Below are 19,677 nucleotides of genomic sequence, written 5' to 3'. Positions count from 1 at the left end.
AGAATGGCAAATTTTGCTGCCTGATCCTTCCTCTGGAAGCTTCGTCTCAGAGGGGCACCCAGCTGTATGAGGTGTCAGTCAGCCCCTACTGGGAGGTGTCTCCCAGTTAGGCTACTCGGGGGTCAGGGACCCACTTGAGGAGGCAGTCTGTCCGTTCTCAGATCTCATATTCTGTGCTGGGAGAACCACTACTCTCTTCAAAGCTGTCAGACAGGGACATTTAAGTCTGCAGAAGTTTCTGCTGCCTTTTGTTCAGTTATGCTCTGTCCCCAGAGGTGGAGTCTACAGAGGCAGGTAGGCCTCCTTGAGCTGCAGTGGGCTCCACCCAGTTCCAGCTTCCTGGCCGCTTTGCTTACCTACTCAAGCCTCAGTAATGATGGACGCCCCTCCCCCAGCCTCACTGCCGCCTTGCAGTTCAATCTGAGATTGCTGAGCTAGCAGTGAGCGAGGTTCCGTGGGCGTGGGACCCTCAGAGACAGGCACAGGATATAATCTCCTTGTGTGCCATTTGCTAAGACCATTGGAAAAGCGCAGTATTAGGGTGGGAGTGTCCTGATTTTCTCGGTACCGTCTGTCATGGCTTCCCTTGGCTGGGAAAGGGAATTCCCTGACCTCTTGCACTTCCCAGGTGAGGCAATGCCCCACCCTACTTCAGCTAACACTCCGTGGGCTGCACCCACTGTCCGACAAGCCCCAGTGAGATGAACCCAGTACCTCAGTTGGAAATGCAGAAATCACCGTCTTCTGCATGGCTCATGCTGGGAGCCGTAGACTGGAGCTGTTCCTATTCGGCCATCTTGGAACCAGACCCCCAACTTACAGGGGTTTTACCTGCATTAGAGCTGGTGCTCTAAATTCAAATTTAGATCCAAACTACCGCTAAAGTTTGATAAAATAACTCCAGCCCTACTGAATCAGAATTTCAGGGGTGGGGCCCAGAACTCTGTTTTAAAAAGCTCTTCAGGTGATTCACAAACACACTCCAGTTTGAGAACAATTATCCTAGCATAATGTCTCTGTGCTCTTTCCACTCATTTCCCAATCATCAAACCTGGGACCTTCAATCTTCTTATGTTAGTAATAATAATCAACAACCACAAGGCCTCTTCCATGAGCCTTCAGCAATATGGAATCTTCTAAACCCTTTTCTACTTTTTTTTTTTGGAGTCTTGCTCTGTTGCCCAGGCTGGAGTGAAGTGGCGCAATCTTGGCTCACTGCAAGCTCCACCTCCCAAGTTCATGCCATTCTCCTGCCTCAGCCTCCCTAGTAGCTGAGACTACAGGTGCCTGCCACCACACACGGCTAATTTTTTTTGTATTTTTAGTCTCGATCTCCTGACTTCATGATCCGCCCGCCTCAGCCTCCCAAAGTACTGGGATTACAGGCGTGAGCCACCTCGCCCAGCCTTCTAAACCGTTTTCAAAAAGAATGTCATCTGAATCGCAGGATAGTGCTGACCTCCCAAAATTAAGGAAGCCCTGCCACAAAATAAACACACATAGAGACCAGAAGGATAACACAGGGAACCTAACGGTGATTATCTTGGGATGATGGGATTATAGGTGATGTTTATTTTCTTCTTTGTACTTTTTCTGAATTTCTCAAATTTTCTACAGCTTACACAGTAAAAAGAGGCTATTTTTAAAAGCCAACAGAAGGGGAAAAAAAGCAGACAGCTTGTGTCACCTAGAGTCCCTGAATATGCCCCTCCAAGTTCCTTAAGAGTTACCTTGAGGATGTTTTGGCACTCAGCGAAGTCACTGTGGAGGTGGCTGGTGGCATGCAGCTTGAGGAGCAGCTGAGGAATTCCACTCCACTTGGATTGTTTGTCCCTCTCTGTCAAAAAAGTCTCAGTGAACTGTGAGTTAAAAAAAAAGAGAAAACATATTATTGTATTATTGATAATAGCTGATATGGCAAAGGAGAGCAGCTGACTTCCAAACCGACCCAGGACAGTTACAAATTTCTCTCTAAGCACTACTATAAAAGGCCTCTGTCTAGAAATCTTCAAAACCTCCCCAACAGCCTATTACTATAAGTAGTAAGAAGGAGGGACTGGAAATACTCTTGTACCACTCACAAACAGCACAATATCATTGAGAGTGGACTTAGACTAACAGTAAACATATACTGGAAATTCTAGGGCAACTGCTGAAAGTACTTTTACAAGAAGAATAATTGATATGCTGAGAGATGAAAAATAATGGAACCATATAAACTGCACAGTTAAGCCCATAAAAGGCAGGAAAAGAGGAGAAGATAAACAAATAACAAGTATAATAAAACAAACATGGTATATATTAATCCAACTATATCAATAATTGCTGTAAATATCTATGAATGGTCTAAACAAAGGACAGAGACTACAAGAATGGATTTAAAAAACCAAGATCCAACAATGTGCTGTCTACAAGAAACTCACTTAAATATACATACAGATACGTTAAAAGTAAGGGGAAAGGCCGAGCACGGTGGCTCACACCTATAATCCCAACACTCTGTGAAGCCAGGGCAGGTGGATCACCTGAAGTCAGGAAGTTTGAGACCAGCCTGGCCAACATGATAAAACCCCGTCTCTACTAAAAATACAAAAATTAGCCGAGTGCGGCGGGAAGTGCCCGTAATCCCAGCTACTCGAGAGGCTGAGGCAGGAGAACTGCTTGAACTCAGGAGGCAGAGGTTGCAGTCAGCCAAGATGATGCCATTGCACTCCAGCTTGGGTGACAGAGCAAGACTCTGTCTCAAAAAATAAAAAAATAAGTGGATGGAGAAAGATAAATCGTGTAAAAAGAAAGATGGAGTAGTTATATTAATTTCAGACAAAGCAGGCTTCATAAAAAAAATTATCAGAACTAAAGTGGGTCATTTCATAATTTGTCGTTATGACAAATTATTAGGGGTCAATTCACCAAGAATATGACTCCAAAAATGACTCCAAAAATATTAGGGGTCAATTCTCCAAGAAGATACAACAATCCTTAACATATATGCATCTAACAACAGCATGTCAAAATATGAGGCAAAAACTGCCTAAAAGAACCGCCAGACAAAAAAATGACAAATCAACTCTTACAGTTAAAATATTTTAAACTAAAAGAAAACAAAACTTATCAAAATTTGTGGGATGCAGCAAAAGCAGTAATAAGCCAGAAGTTTGTATCACTGAATGCATATATTAGAAAAGAAGAAATATCTATAGTCAATAATCTAAGCTTCTACCTTAGTAAACCAGAGAAAGAAGAGCAGTTTAAGCCTAGAGCAAACAGAAGAAAAAAATAAAAATGAGAGCAGAAATCACTGAAATTGAAAACAGAAAATCGAGAGAGAAAACAAAACCAAATGTTAGTCCTTTAAAAAGATTAACACAATTGATAAACTCTAACCAGGCTTATCAAGAAAAAAAGACAGAAACACAAATTACTAATATGCCATAAGTAAGAGGAATTATTATTACTGACTCCATGGACTTCGAAGGATAAAAGAGTATTATAAACTCTTTGCCCCGATATTTGCCTAGCACTTTGGGAGGCCAAGGCAGGAGGATCGCTTGAGCTCAGGAGTTCAAGACCAGCCTGAGCAACATAGCAAGAGCTCGTCTCTACTAAAAATCAAAAAAATTAGCCAAGGGTGGTGGTGCACACCTCTGGTCTCAGCTACTCAGAAGGATGAGGTGAGAAGATCACTTGAGCTTGGGAGAATGAGGCTGCAGTGAGCTATGACAGCACCACTACACTCCAGCCCGGGTGACAGCGCGAGATCAAAAAAAAAAAAAAAAAAGACATCATTATAACCAAAGAGTGGAAACAATTCAAATGTCCATCAACTGATGAATAAATATAGTATATCCATCCAATGGAATATTATTCGGCAAGAAAAAGTAATGATGTACTGAAACTATAACAAGGATAAATCTTGAGACCATTATGCTAAACCAAAGAAGCCAGTGTCTAGCTGGGCACAGTGTCTCATGCCTGTGATGCCAAAGTAATCCCAGCACTTTGGGAGGCCAAGGTGGACAGATTCCTTGAGCTCACGAGTACAAGACCAGCCTGAGCAACATGGTGAAACCCCACCTCTGCCAAAAAAAAAATACATATATATATATACACACACACACACACACACACATATACACACACACACACATAAATTAGCCGGGTGCGGTGGCACATGCCTGTAGTACCAGCTACTCGGGAGGCTGAGGTGGGAGAAATGGCTTGAGCCCGGCAGGCAGAGGTTGCAGGGAGCCAAGATTGCGCCACTGCACTCCAGTCTGGGCAATAAAGCCAGACCTTGTCTCGAAACAGAAACAAAAACAAAGCGAGACTCCATCTTTAAAAAAAAAACAAAAACAAAAACGAAACTAAAAGAAGCCAGTCTCAAAAGGCCACATATTGTTTGATTCTATTAATTTAAAATGTCCAGAATAAGCATATCCAGAGACAGAAAGATTACTGCTTGGCAAAGGTTGTGGGGATGGGGAAATTGGGGAGTAATTGCTACTGAATACAAAGTTTCTTCTTTGGGTGATAAAATGTTCTAAAATTGATTGTGATTGACAGATGCATAACTTTGTGCATACAGTAAAAACCACTGACTTGTACATTTCATTTTTCTTTTGTTTTTTTTTAAACCCTTTTATCTCCTCGGTTTACCAATTTGTAAACTTTAAAAGGGTAATATGTGCAATATGTGAATTACATCTCAATAAAGCTGCTACAAAAACTAAATAAATAAATGAACATAAGCGAACTTTTTAGGGTGACAATGTTCTAAAACCAGATTGTGGTGATGGTTGCATAACTTCATCAATTTGCTGAAAATCACTGAATTGTAAACTTTTTTTTTTTTTTTTTTTTGAGACGGCGTCTCGCTCTGCCGCCCAGGCTGGAGTGCAGTGGCCGGATCTCAGCTCACTGCAAGCTCCGCCTCCTGGGTTCATGCCATTCTCCTGCCTCAGCCTCCTGAGTAGCTGGGACTACAGGGGCCTGCCACCTCGCCCAGCTAGTTTTTTGTATTTTTTAGTAGAGACGGGGTTTCACCGTGTTAGCCAGGATAGTCTCGATCTCCTGACCTCGTGATCCACCCGTCTCGGCCTCCCAAAGTGCTGGGATTACAGGCTTGAGCTACTGCGCCCAGCCGAATTGTAAACTTATAATGGGTAAATTTTATTGTATATAAATTATGCCTCAATAAAGCTGTTTAAGAAATATTTTTAAAAAGAAGAGAAAAGGGAATAAAGAATAGGACATTTAAAAAGCAAATATTGTATTAAGCAAGTATATTTAAACACCAAAATGTCAGTTATTATATTAAATCTAACTGTGCTAAATGCTCCAATTAAAAACAAAGTTTGGGCCAGTTGCAGTGGCTCATGCATGTTACTGCAGCACTTTGGGAGGCAGAGACAGACAGATCGCTTGAGCCCAGGAGTTAAAGACCAGCCTGGGCAACACAGGGAAACTCTGTCTCTACCAAAGAAAAAAAAAAATTAGGCACAGCAATGTGTGCCTGTAATCCCAGTTACTTAGGCAGCTGAGGCAGGAGGATCCCTTGATGCTAGGAGGCCGAGACTGCAGTAACCTGTGATCTGGTACCATACTCCAGTCCAGGCGACAGAATAAGACCTTGTCTCAAAAAATAAATAAAAAATAAAATAAAATAAAAATAAAATAAAAACAAAGTATGCCACTTACCAGAGAACAGAAAAGCTAAAAGAACGGGAAATAATACACAATGTAAACATATACCAAAAGGTAGTATAACTATATTAAAATCAGTAAGAGCAAAGAAAAATCATTACCAAGCCAGGTGTGGTGGCTCATGCCTTTAATCCCAGCACTTTGGGAGACCAAGACAGGTAGATCACTTAGGTCAGGAGTTCGAGACCAGACTGGCCAACATGGTGAAACCCTGTCTCTACTAAAAACGCAAAATTAGCTGGGCATGGTGGCACAGGCCTGTAATTCCAGTTACTCAGGAGGCTGAGGCAGGAAAATTGCTTGAACCCAGGAGGTAGAGGTTGCAGTGAACCGAGAATGCACCACTGCACTCCAGCCTGGGTGACAAGAGTGAGACTCCATCTCAAAAAAAAAAAAAAAAAAAAAAGTACTACCAGAGACAGGCACTTTAATAAGGATAAAAATGGCAACCTGGATAATGTTAATGGTCCTAAATTTGAAAATATCTAATAAAAACTTCAACATACATAAAGCAAAAACTGACAAGGCTAAAAGGAGAAATAAAGAAATCCATAATCGTAATGGGAGATTTTACATATCTTTTTCAAAAACTGACACAGACAGACAAAAATTAGTGAGAATATAGAATATTTTAATACAATTAAACAAAACGGACACACCTCGAGCAGTATATCTAGTAAATGCACTCTACATGTCCTTTACAAATATAAAGAGAACATCTGCAAAATGACCAGCTGGTAGGCCATACAGCAAATTCAATACATTTAAATGAACTGAAATACAGACTATGTTCCACATCAGAAAGATAATTATAAAATCCCCATGTTTGGAAAACAATATACTTCTCAAAAATGCACGAGTCAAAGAAAAAATCAAAGTGGATATATGAAAATATCCTGAAAGATAATGAAAATACTACACATTCAAACTGATGAGATACAACTTAAGGCATGCTTAGTGACCACTATAACCCTGATACCAAAACCTGTCAAAAGGAAAACTGCAGGCCAGTTTCACTAATGACGATGTAAGGAAAAAACCCTAATTCAAAAACTGAATTAAATTTAAAATTTGTATCAGAAATTAAAAGTTGGTTTAATATTTGAAAATTTTATTCAATGCAATTCAACATATTGATAACAAAAACGAGAATAATGATACGAATACCTCAACTGATACAGAAAAAGCATCTGATAAAATTCAACATCCATTCATGATAAACTCAAACTAAAAAAAAATGAATTTATGTTAACAGGCATCCACAGAAAACCGACTGCAAACATCACACTTAATGACAAAATGTTTAAGGTTTTTTCCCTCTTAGATCAGGAACATGCTACTTCTATTCATCATACTGGAGGTCTCAGGCAGCAGAGTAAGGCAAGATATATAGAAGACATAAGATTTTTTTTTTTTTTTTTTTTTTGAGACGGAGTCTCACTCTGCCACCCAGACTGGAGTGCAGTGGCCGGATCTCAGCTCACTGCAAGCTCCGCCTCCCGGGTTCACGCCATTCTCCTGTCTCAGCCTCCCAAGTAGCTGGGACTATAGGCGCCCACCACCTCGCCCGGCTAGTTTTTTGTATTTTTTAGTAGAGACGGGGTTTCACCGTGTTAGCCAGGATGGTCTCGATCTCCTGACCTTGTGATCCGCCTGTCTCGGCCTCCCAAAGTGCTGGGATTACAGGCTTGAGCCACCGCGCCCGGCCTGACATAAGATTGTTAAGGATAAAAAATTCATTTGCAGATGATACAATATTCACAGACGACTGTACAGGTATACAATCCGAAAGAATCTAAATGTAAATTATCAACTATTACAGCAATATAAAGGAATAATATAAAAATCTATCATATTTTTATTTTTATTTTTTATTTTTTTTTGAGGCGGAGTCTCACTCTGTCGCCCAGGCTGGAGTGCAGTGGCGCGATCTCGGCTCACTGCAAGCTCCGCCTCCCGGGTTCCCGCCATTCTCCTGCCTCAGCCTCCCGAGTAGCTGGGACTACAGGCGCCGCCACCACGCCCGGCTAATTTTTTTGTTTTTTTTTTTTTAGTGGAGACGGGGTTTCATTGTGTTAGCCAGGATGGTCTCGATCTCCTGACCTCGTGATCCGCCCGTCTCGGCCTCCCAAAGTGCTGGGATTACAGGCTTGAGCCACCGCGCCCGGCCAGAAATCTATCATATTTTTATATTAACAGCTACAATTTTTAAATGTAGTTTTAAAAACACTACTTATAATACCACTTTTAAAAATGCTAAGGAATAAATCTAACAAAGTTACGCAAGACGGCTACAAAGAAAACTATAATACACTCTTGGCCAGGCACAGTGGCTCACGTCTGTAATCCCAGCACTTTGGGAGGTCGAGGTGGGTGGATCACCTGGGGTCAAGAGTTCAAGACTAGCCTGACCAACATGGTGAAACCCCATCTCTACTAAAAACACCAAAAAAAAATTAGCTGCGCATGATGGCGGGCGCCTGTAATCCAGCTACTAGGGGAGGCTGAGGCAGGAGAATCGCTTGAACCTGGGAGGCGGAGGTTGCAAAGAGCTGAGATCACGCCACTGCACTCCAGTCTGGGAGACACAGGGAGACTCTATCTCCAAAAAAAAAAAAAAAAAAAAAAATACAGGAAAATAACTTCCAATTTAGAATTCTATACCCAGCCAAACTAAATATACAAGTGTCAGAATAAGATATTTTCTGATCTGCAAGCTTAAAAAAAAAAAAAAAAGTTACCTCCCAGGTACTCTTTCTTGGGAGGCTACCAGACAATGTGCTCCAGGAAAAAGAAAGACAATTCAGGAAACAGGGTCTAAAACATGAGAAAACAAAGAAAAATATTCTGGATTTGGAGATGAGAAGTCCCAAGAATTCAGCTGTATAGCAGACCTAGTAACTAAACTAAACTGCTAAACTGCAGTAGAAGAATGAAGGGCTTCAAATGATTTCTTTAAAAAGTTTTAGAATTTAGGAACAAATTGTAAGTATACAGAAAGCAAGTGGGCACAGTGGCTCACACCTGTAATCCCAGCACTTTGGGAGGCCGAGGCAGGTGGATCACCTGAGGTCAGGAGTTTGAGACCAGCCTGGCCAACATAGTGAAACCCTGTCTCTACTAAAAATACAAAAAAAAATTAGCCAGACATGGTGGCGGGCACCTATAATCCCAGTTACTTGGGAGGCAGAGGTTGCAGGGAACCAAGATCGTGCCATTGCATTCCAGCTGGGGAACAGTGCAAGACTCCGTCTCAAAAAAAAAAAAAAAAAAAAAAGGTATACAGAAAGCCAAACAAATTAAAAGGATGCATTACTGCATTATTCCCTGACTTCACCACCATGCAATACACCAATGTAGCAAAATTTCACTTGTACCCCATTAATACAAATTTAAAAACAGTAAAATAAAGGATGCACTATTATGCTAATGAAAGTCAAAAGCCTATACAGGGTATAAGTATATTTATCCTTCGATTTAAAAAATGGAAGAGGACTGTTTTTAACATGACAAAAAAACAAAATTATACAAAACATATATAATTGTACAATATATGGCCCTGCTGTAAACAATAATGCTAACATCATAATGTAAATACTTAACGACAGCCAAAACTGTGATATAACTACACTGGTAGAATAGTGGAGACGAGTAAGAAGGAATCAAATGTGTGAATTAAATCCTAGTCTTTTTCGAGAGCGAAGAAAATAGAAGTATCTAAAAGTGAAAAGAAACAGCTTTATAACGATGTTATTTAGAAATACTGGCTCTCCTGTTTCCTGGATTCTTCTCTTGCAAAAGAAATAGCTAAGTATGGACACTGAACAGCATTGGGAGTATGGAACTTAGAGGTGCAAAGCGGGCAGTGCACTGCTCTTCTTTTGTTACAAGCTTCATGACACTCAGAGACCTAATCACAGTCCAAATACTTGACTTCACAAGCAATTTCTTCACTATTTCTGCATTGTCTTACAAGGCATTTACTCTCATCTAAAAAGAATAATTTGGGGCTGGACACAGTGGCTTACGCTCATAATCCCAGCACTCGGGAGGCCAAAGCAGGCCCATTGCTTGATCCCAGGAGTTTTAAGACCAGCCTGGGCAACATGGCAGAATCCCATCCCTACAGAAAAATACAAAAATGAGCTGCATGTGGTGGCATGTGCCTATAGTCCCAGATACTCCGGAGGCTGAGGTGGGAGGACTGCTTGAGCCCAGGAGGTGGAGGTTTCAGTAAACCAAGTTTGCACCACTACACTCCAGCCTGGGCAACAGAAGCAAGACCCTGTCTTAAAAAAAAAAAAAAATCATCAGAATTTTGCTTTCCTTGTGAACAGCTTGGCACTGTGATGAAAGTGCCACCATTCAGTCATCTTCACAGTTGAATTACTGGCAGGTATCATATGGGTTTTCTCCTGAAGTACTTGTGGTTTAACAGCTGACAGCAGTGATAATCTCTTACATCATACCCTCTAAACTGTCAAGCTGTTTAGCAAATGTGACATTTCTAGACATTTACAGTTTCCACTGATTATACGGTTTTTCAAAATAATTAAAGGCTAAATTCCATGAAGATAAATGTGCATCTTGTTTCTTTAATCCTAAGTGTAAGATATCTAATGCCTCAAAATGCCATACTAAATGCAAGGGTCTCGTGCAATCTCACTGCAACCTCTGCCTCCTGGGCTCAAGTGATCCTCCCACCTCAGCCCGGCTCCTTCCCCCTCCTGGCCCCCCACCCCCCCCCCACCCCCCCCCCACCCCCCCCCACCACCAAGTAGCTGGGATTACAGGCATGCACCACCACGCCCGGATAATTTTTTGTATTTTTAGTAAAGATGGGGTTCCACCCATCTTGCCCAGGCTGGTCTTGAACTCCTGAGCTTAAAGAATCCGTCTAGCTTGGTCTCCCAAAGTGCTAGAATTACAGGTGTGAGCCACCACACTCGGTCTAAATAGATACCTTAAAGGATAATGAAGATAAAATACCTTGTTGGGTTATTTTGACAATGCATGTAAACCACTGAATACTTGCGTCTCCTTTAATATGGTATGATTCAGTAAAATTAGGAGTAAATTTTAGGGCTTGTGAATACAAAAACTTCCCATTGAAATGAATGGCACATATATATCTCTACATATATACATATATATATGTGTGTGTATATATACATGTATATGAATGAGACTTTATCCTAATCAGTTTTTCAGTATCAAATGACCTTTGAAAAGCAAGGGAAGGTTTATTTGACTTAAATGCCTAGGTTTCATAAATACTAATGCTTAGAATGAGGCTAAAACAATTAGGCCAGGCACGGTGGCTCATGCCTGTAATCCCAGTACTTTGGGAGGCCGAGACGGGCGGATCACGAGGTCAGGAGATCGAGACCATCCTGACTAACACGGTGAAACCCCGTCTCTACTAAAAATACAAAAAACTAGCCGGACGAGGTGGCCGGTGCCTGTAGTCACAGCTACTCGGGAGGCTGAGGCAGGAGAATGGCATAAACCCAGGAGGCGGAGCTTGCAGTGAGCCGAGATCGCGCCACTGCACTCCAGCCTGGGTGACAGAGCAACACTCCGTCTCAAAAAATAAAAAATAAAAAATAAAAAAAAACAAGTAGTGCCTAATGAAAAAGCTAGTGAATCTGGCTGGGTGTGGCAGTTCACGTCTGTAATCCCAGCATTTTAGGAGGCTGTGGTGGGCAGATCACAAGGTCATGAGTTTGAGACCAGCCTGGCCAGCACGGTGAAACCTTGTCTCTACTAAAAACACAAAAACTAGCCGGGCATGGTAGCACGCGCCTATAGTCCCAGCTACTCAGGAGGCTGAGGCAGGAGAATCACTTGAACCCGGGAAGCGGAAGTTGCAGTGAGCCGAGATCGTGCACTACACTCCAGCCTGGGTGACAGAGCAAGACCCCATCTCAAAAAAAAAAAAAAGAGGCAGTGAATCTAAAGAAAAAAATATAAAGTAACACTCAGGTGCATTTAGATATGCCAATAATCATAAAGGAAGCAATGACTGGCATGTGGGAAATTTAACAGCATCCCACAACCCAGTCTGTCACCAGACTGCCAAACTGAAGGGTATCTAGGGATGGTGGGTCATGACCTGTAATGTGAGTTGCACTACCCTAGAGCCCAGGGTTTACTCAGTCTGTCCTTTCCTTCAACTCCTACTGATCATTCCGGGCCTTGTACGCCCATGGTAAGGAATCCAGAATTGATTCTATCAACCACAATGAGATGAGGCTGGAGAGTTTTAAGCAAAGGATTTATAAGATCTGATCTGTATTAAGCATCAAATGTGCTGATGAATATGAAAAGGCTCAGTAAACTCCAAAGTACCACCCCAGCGTATTTTACTGCCTTGACAGAGGGCAGAACAAAAGGAAGGGAAGAAAATAAGGCAAACTAAAATCCAAGTAGAATTGACCCATTATAAATCATGTGGCCAGTAGTCATGACCCAGGCTTTCCTTATGCCCCATTTAGGCAGATGGAGAAGATCAGGTCTGGTGGAAAAGGGAGAGGATTTTGGCTGTCAATATACTAAGTTTGAGATGCCCATTAGACATCAAAGTGGAAATGCTGAGAAGGCAACTGGATATACCTACCCACCCAGAGCTAAAAGGAGAAACAGGAATGGAAACAGAAACTTAGGATCCCTCAGAGTATAGAGCAGTTATTAATAACAATACAAGCTAATCTTTACAGCAGTAAGCAATGTACTTACAGCTGAGGAAGTACGTTTCAGTCACTATTTTAAGTGCTTTATATGTATAACTCACTTGGTCCTCACCACAACCTTGGAAGGTCAGGTCCTATGATACTTACTTTACAAATGAATAAACTTAGGCATAAACAGATTAAGTAACTTGCCTAAAGACACACAGTAAGTAAATACCAGAGCCAGGTTTCAAACCTAGGCAATTTGACTCTGGAACTCTTTAAAGCCATGAGATTGCTTGGCGAGTAAGTCTAGACATAAATTAGACTGAGGACATAGTATTTGAATTCAAGCCATTTCCTGAGTATCAAATGGCTGGCAAGGTTTCAGGCTCTGCAGATACAATGAAAAATAAGACACAGTCTCTTCAAGAAGCCCAGTTTAATTAGCCACTAGCTGAGAGAAACTATTTACTAAACAACTATTACTATATGCCATACTGGTTAAGCTTTTAAAACATATTATTTCATTTAATCCTCCTAACAACTTTATGGGATAGATGTTATCATCACCTCTTTAGAAATAAGGAAACTGAAGTTAAAAGAGGTTAAGTAACTTAACCTTGGCCACTCTGCTAGGATTCAATTCAGGTCCACCTTACCTTAAAATCTGATTTTTTCCCCAAGGAAATTCCATCATATGCCATACCACAGATGATCCTTGAGGACATTACGTTAAGTAAAATAAGCCAGTCACAAAAAGACAAATACTGTATTATTATACTGGGGTTATCTAAACTAGTCAAACTCATAAAAACAGAAAGAAGAATGGTTACCAGGAACTGGGAGAAAGAGAAATGGGGAGTTGTTCAATGGTAGTTTCAGATTTGCAAGACGAAAAAGTTCTGGAATCTGTTTCACAACAATGGGAATATACTTCACATTACGTAACTATACACTTTTTTTCCCCCCTAAAGATACAGGGTTTCACCATGTTGCCCAGGCTGGTCTCAAACTCCTGGGCTCAAGCAATCTGCCCACCTCATCCTCCCAAAGTGCTGGGATTACAAGCATAAGCCACCACAATGGACCTGACCTCTACACTTATAAATGGTTAAGATGGTAAATTTTATGTTTACATATATATTTACATATGTATATAGCTTGAAGCAGGGTCTCATTCCGTTGCCCAGGCTGCAGTGTAATGGTGAGATCATGGCTCACTGCAGCCTTGACTTGCCAAGCTCAAGCGATCCTCCCACCTCAGCCTCCTGAGCAGCTGGGACTACACGCATGCATTCCCACACCTGGTTATTATTATTATTTTTTTGTAGTAGATATGGGCTCCACTACATTGTCCAGGCTTGACTCAAACTGGTTCAGGTGATTCTCCCATCTTGGTCTCCCAAAGTGCTGGGATTACAGACATGAGCCAATGTACCTGGCCTATATTATATATTTGTTTACTACAATTAAAAAATTTTGGCCAGGCACAGTGGCTCACACCTGTAATCCTAGCACTTTGGGAGGCCAAGGCAGGCGGATCATGATGTAAGGAGTTTAAGACCAGCCTGACCAACACGGTGAAACCCTGTCTGTATTAAAAATACAAAAATTAGCTGGGTGTGGTGGCACGCGCCTGTAATCCCAGCTACTCAGGAGGCTGAGGCAGGAGAATTGCTTGAACCCAGGAGGTGGAGATTGCAGTGAACCGAGATTGTGCCACTGCACTCCAGCCTGGGCAACAGAGCAAGACTCTGTCTAAAAAATTAAAAAAAAAAAAAAATTTTTATTCTGGTCTTTTCCTACTATACCACATGCCATAACGGTATAAAAATATGGGTAATCTGGGCAACATAGTGAAACCCTGTCTCTACCAAAGATACAAAAATTAACGGGGTTTGGAGGTACACGCTGTAGTCCCAGCTACCAGGGAGGCTAAGGTGGGAGGATCACTTGAGCCCAGGAAGTTGAGCGTGCCACTGCACTCCAGCCTGGGTGACAGAGCAAGACCCTGCATCAAAAAAAAAAGGGTAAGCAAATAATTTATTCTGCAGGATGGGAGAGAGGAGAGGAAGGGCACAGTATGAAATAAATTTTTTAAAAAAACTAAGAATATCAGTATTTGAAAGATGAAGGTCCCCATTTTATCCTCACATTTTATCCAGGCAGGGTATCTCTATCTCAGCCTCTGAAATAGCTCCCATACCTATATACAACCATCAGTTACCACAATAACCTGCCTAAACCAGGCTCCAGAATATTCCAGTAGCCTTGCATCTGGTGTGTGTGTGTGTTTTTTTTTTTTTTTTTTTTTTTTTGAGATTAAAGTCTCACTGTCACCCAGGCTGGAATGCTGGAGTGCAGTGGCGTGATCTCAGCTCACAACCTCCACCTCCCAGGTTCAAGCAATTCTCCCGCCTCAGCCTCCAGAGTAGCTGGGATTACAGGTGCATACCACCACGCCTGGCTAATTTTTGTATTTTTAGTAGAGACGGGGCTTCGCCATGTTGGCCAGACTGGTCTTTTTTTTTTTTTTTTTTTTTTTTTTTGAGACAGAGACTTGCTCTGTCGCCCAGGCTGGAGTGCAGTGGCCGGATCTCAGCTCACTGCAAGCTCCGCCTTCCGGGTTCACGCCATTCTCCTGCCTCAGCCTCCCGAGTAGCTGGGACTACAGGCGCCCACCACCGCGCCCGGCTAGTTTTTTGTATTTTTTAGTAGAGACGGGGTTTCACCGTGTTGGCCAGGATGGTCTCGATCTCCTGACCTCGTGATCCGCCCGTCTCGGCCTCCCAAAGTGCTGGGATTACAGGCGTGAGCCACCGCCCCCGGCCAGACTGGTCTTAAACTCCTGACCTCAGATGATCCATCTGCCTCGACCTCCCAAAGTACTAGGATTACAGGCATGAGCCACTGTGCCCCGCCTCTGGAGAGCTTTTCTAGGCTCCTCCCATTCTAAGTCATTCGGCACTGGACACAAATTAAGGTGCCTAAATTGCCTCATTTATTATGCTAAAGAACTTCTGTGGCTCCCTATTACTCTCAGAACACTGATTATCAGGAGGGGTGTTTAGGAACATATCACCTAGCCTTCCTGAGCCTCAGTTTCCTCATCCATATTAACAAATGAGTCTTGAAGCATAACTCAAAAGCTTGAGCATTAAAGATAACATATGCCTTGCACCATACTCGTTCTAAAGTTATGTGCTCACTAAAAGTTAGTCCTCTTTCTGCCTGCCTCTACACACCCAGCTCAGTAAGGTATCTTAGCCTAAGAAGGAAAGACCAAGTATTTCTAGGAATTTTTTTTTTTTTTAAAGACAGGGTCTCACTCCATCAATCTCCGTCTCCCAGGCTCAGGTAATCCTCCCACCTCATCCTCCCACAGGCACGCACCACCCCACACCCGGCTAATTTTTTTGTAGACAGGATTTTTGCCGTGTTGCTTGGGCTGGTCTCGAATTCCTGGACTCAAGCGATCTGCCTGCCTGGGCCTCCCAAAGTGCTGGGATTACAGGGTCTTAAGTCAGGTAGAGACCACCACAAGGCGGAAAAAGGCTGCTCATCTATGGTTGTGTGATGGCCACGCAAACATCTCTCACTCACTGCTCCTTTCGTCCACCGTCCTCCATACACACAGACCACCTAGCCTTTATTTTATTATATCCTTTTCGTCACTTGAGGAAGTGATATTTAAATAAAATTTAAATAAAGTTATACTGTGAAAAGTCTCACTCCCATTTTCTCTCCCTTTAGCCCAATTCCCACCTCACTCCCACCAACCACTTTACTAGTTTGAGTACCCTTCAAACTTCCTTTACGAAAAAGCTGTCTTTAAATAAAACTACTGTTTTACAGGTGTTAGCAAGGTTTGGGGTGGGGGAGGGTGGAAGAAGTAGGAGACTAGGTCCTATTCAACCTGGTTTACCCTAAAGCAGTGTCCTTCGCTCACTCAAAAATAACAATAATCATATGTTGGGCACCTGTTATAAATCAGATGCTTAATATTAACTACCTTCAGCCCTTACTATGCACCAGAAATGCACCAACGCTTTACACAGTTACCCCCTTTGATCTCCACAACAATCTTAAAACGTAGGTTACTAATTCTCATCTTCATCTTGCAAGTGAGGAAACTGAGGCACAGAAAGGTCATCTGCCCAAGCAAGAGAGAGGAGCAGGGCTTTGAACCCAGGCCTGACTCCAGAGTCCCTCTTAACCATGACGCTCTGCATTGGCAAACCAGATACAGTCTGTGCACCCGCTGGAACTCGGCCTAATGTGGGAGACAGGCGAGAAAAAGGCAGACAACAAAGAAATACGAAATTATAGACTAAGAAAGTAATGTAAACGAAATAAATTCGCAGCTGTGACAGAGTAACAATGGGGACCTACTTTAGAAAGGGGAAGGAGTGTCAAGAAAAGGCCTGAGAAAATGACATTTTTGAAACGCTTGGGAACCATTTGGGGGCTGCAATGATGACCCCCTCCCCCACGCCCAATACACTGGGGAGAAACTCGAGGGCCATAGAGGCTAAAACAAACTCGCCAGGGTCCCCCAGACGTGCAGACGTGGCGCAAGGAAGGGAGGATCCAGAAACTGGGCCCAGCGTTCGTACACGCCATCAGTGCCCACAGCAGCCCAGCCCCGCTCGGCCCCTGACAAGGGACAGCAAGCCAGCTGCTTCATACGGCCCCGCTGCGGCTGAGAGCGTCCGGGCAGCTCACAAGGAGGCCTTGCGGCCAGCCAAAAGAGGTCTGGCCCGTCCAGCGGCGGCCTGGAAAGGCCTCTTCCCCGGCACCCCGCCAGCTCCCGCCTGGTCCGCCCCGCCCCGCCCCTCCTGGTCCAGCCTCGTACCTGCACCGCCCGGACCAGGCCCCGGCCGGTCAGCTGGCCCTGCCGCAGCTGCAGCAGAATGTTACTGGGCCGCGGCCGGCCGCCCCATCCGCCCCAAGCCGCCACTGTGGCTGCCGACCGTCGCCCACGGCCGGCTCCGGACCCAGGCGCTGCCGGCGCCGCCGCCATGTCTCCTCGTCGGACAAACAGGAAGCAAGCGGCCTCGGGGCCGCGGAGATTTCTACGGGGCGGCGGAGGGGTCGCCGCAGCGCCCCCAGTGGGCTGTCGGGGGAGGCGCAAGCCGCGTGGCAGGGACAGTGGGCGGCGTAGAGGCTGCTGGGAAATGTAGTCCTGCGCGGCCGCACGGCAGGTGGGAAAAGAGATGTGGCCTTTCCTGCACTGCCGGTTTCTCTGGCCCCCGGGCCCAGCATTTCGGCGAAATCTCCCGAGGTCTGAGACCAGTCCCTGCGTGCGCACTCTCCCATTTCTCTCGCCGGTTTGGGGAGGATGCAGGCAGCTGGCCAAGAAATGATCCTGGGCTTCGGGTCAGGAGTCAGGCCCTGGAGTCCGCTTCCTGCCTGCTTCTCTCTACACGTGACTCGCTGCGGACGTCGACCAAGTCATCGCACTCTGCCCCTGCGCCTGTGTCCTCGTCAGGTCACTCCATCTATAGATCCTGGGAGCCTGATCAATCAGTAGTTCCTGGGGCTTTCTCTGCGCCTGACACCAAACCATGTCTGGGGGAAAGGGAGGGTGTCTGGGATACAGCAGTGAGCAGAAAGGCCTAGGACCCTTTATCACGAGATGCAGGTTACAGGGGAAGACAGCAGATCCATACACAAAGAAACGCAGTCTCAAACTGGATAAGTTGTGTAACTGGATAGGTTGTTGTGAAATTAAATAATGGAAGGGAAAGGGATTAGTAAATTGTGACATCACATTCTCTGTCAGGTGAAAACCCTGTCCTAATTTCTATCCACTAGATAGCATGTTGTCTCTACTATGAGCCCAAATACTCATTTTTTCAGCTAACTTCTGTGGCAGGATGGCAATGACTCCCCCCACCCAACACACCCACACTTTTTCCCTTCCTAGCAGGGGGCTTGTAATAAAAATGAAAGAGGAGAGCTAAGTGTGATATAAGAGGGAATGGTGAAGAGTGTGACTCATAACTAAGATGACTGTAACTTACTACTCAAACCAGAACACTTTAAAGAATGAAAAGACACAATAAATAATTACACTGGGACAGTAGGCATAAAAGGGACTCTCCCAGGTGAACTGGCACTATGGTTACCATCCTCACACCCCATCTAAAAGGAGTGGACTCACCATCCATCTTCATAGAACTAGAAAAAAAAATCCTAAAATTCATATGGAACCAAAAAAGAGCCTGCATATTCAAAGCAAGACTAAGCAAAAATAATAATTCTGGAGGCATCACATTACCTGACTTCAAACTATACTGTAAGGCCATAGTCACCCACACAGCATGGTACTGGTATAAAAATAGGCACATAGACCAATGGAACAGAATAGAGAATACAGAATAAAGCCAAATACTTATAGCCAACCAATCTTCGATAAAGCAAATAAAAACATAAAGTGGAGAAAGGACATCCTATTCAACAACTGGTGATAACTGGCAAACCACATGTAGAAGAATGAAACTGGATCCTCATGTCTCACCTTATTCAAAAAGAAACTCAGCTGGGCGTAGTGGCTCACACCTGTAATCCCAGCACTTTGGGAGGCTAAGGTGGGCAGATCACTTGAGGTCAGGAGTTCGAGACCAGCCTGGCCATCATGGTGAAACTCCATCTCTAATAAAATACAAAAATTAGCTGGGTGTAGTAGTGGGTGCCTGTAATCTCAACTACTTGGGAGGCTGACGCAGGAGAATCACTTGAACCCAAGAGGCAGAGGGTGCAGTGAGCCAAGATCATGCCACTGCACTCCAGCCTGGGCAACAGAGACTGTCTCAAATAATAATAATAATAATAAACTCAAGATGAATCAAGGACTTAAATCTAAGACCTGAGACCATACAAATTCTAGAAGATAACATCGGAAAAACCCTTCTAGACTTTGGCTTCAGCGAATACTTCATGACCAAGAACCCAAAAGGAAATGCAACAAAAACAAAGATAAATAGATGAGACTTAATTAAACTAAAAAGTAAAAAGAAACAATCAGCAGAGTAAACAGACAACCCACAGAATGGGAGAAAATCTCCTCAATCTATATATCCACCAGAGGACTAATATCCAGAATCTACAAGGAACTCAAACAAATCAGCAAGAAAAAACAATCAATCTCATCAAAAAGTGGTCTAAGGGCACGAACAGACAATTCTCAAAAGAAGATATACAAATGGCCAACAAACATATGAAAAAATGCTCAACATCACTAATTATCAGGGAAATGCAAATCAAAACCACAATGCCATACCACCCTACTCCTGCA

At 43.5% G+C, this 19,677-nt stretch overlaps 1 protein-coding gene across 1 annotated transcript in view; it reads right to left on the bottom strand.

Annotated features, from left to right (window-relative positions):
• Positions 1-17,657, bottom strand: part of TRPC4A (transient receptor potential cation channel subfamily C member 4 associated protein) — an 89,309-nt gene extending 71,652 nt beyond the window's left edge. Inside the window, 3 exon segments of the mRNA XM_011766477.3 lie at positions 1,731-1,859; positions 17,233-17,273; positions 17,276-17,657. Coding sequence (XP_011764779.3) covers positions 1,731-1,859; positions 17,233-17,273; positions 17,276-17,642 — 537 coding nt within the window. The 5' untranslated portion in view covers positions 17,643-17,657.
• Positions 17,658-19,677: the final 2,020 nt, after the last annotated feature.

Source organism: Macaca nemestrina, chromosome 15, assembly GCF_043159975.1.
Source record: "Macaca nemestrina isolate mMacNem1 chromosome 15, mMacNem.hap1, whole genome shotgun sequence".
NCBI classification, from domain to species: domain Eukaryota; kingdom Metazoa; phylum Chordata; class Mammalia; order Primates; family Cercopithecidae; genus Macaca; species Macaca nemestrina.
The sequence above is the reverse complement of the archived record's forward strand: the minus strand, read 5'-3'. Positions and strand labels throughout refer to the sequence as shown.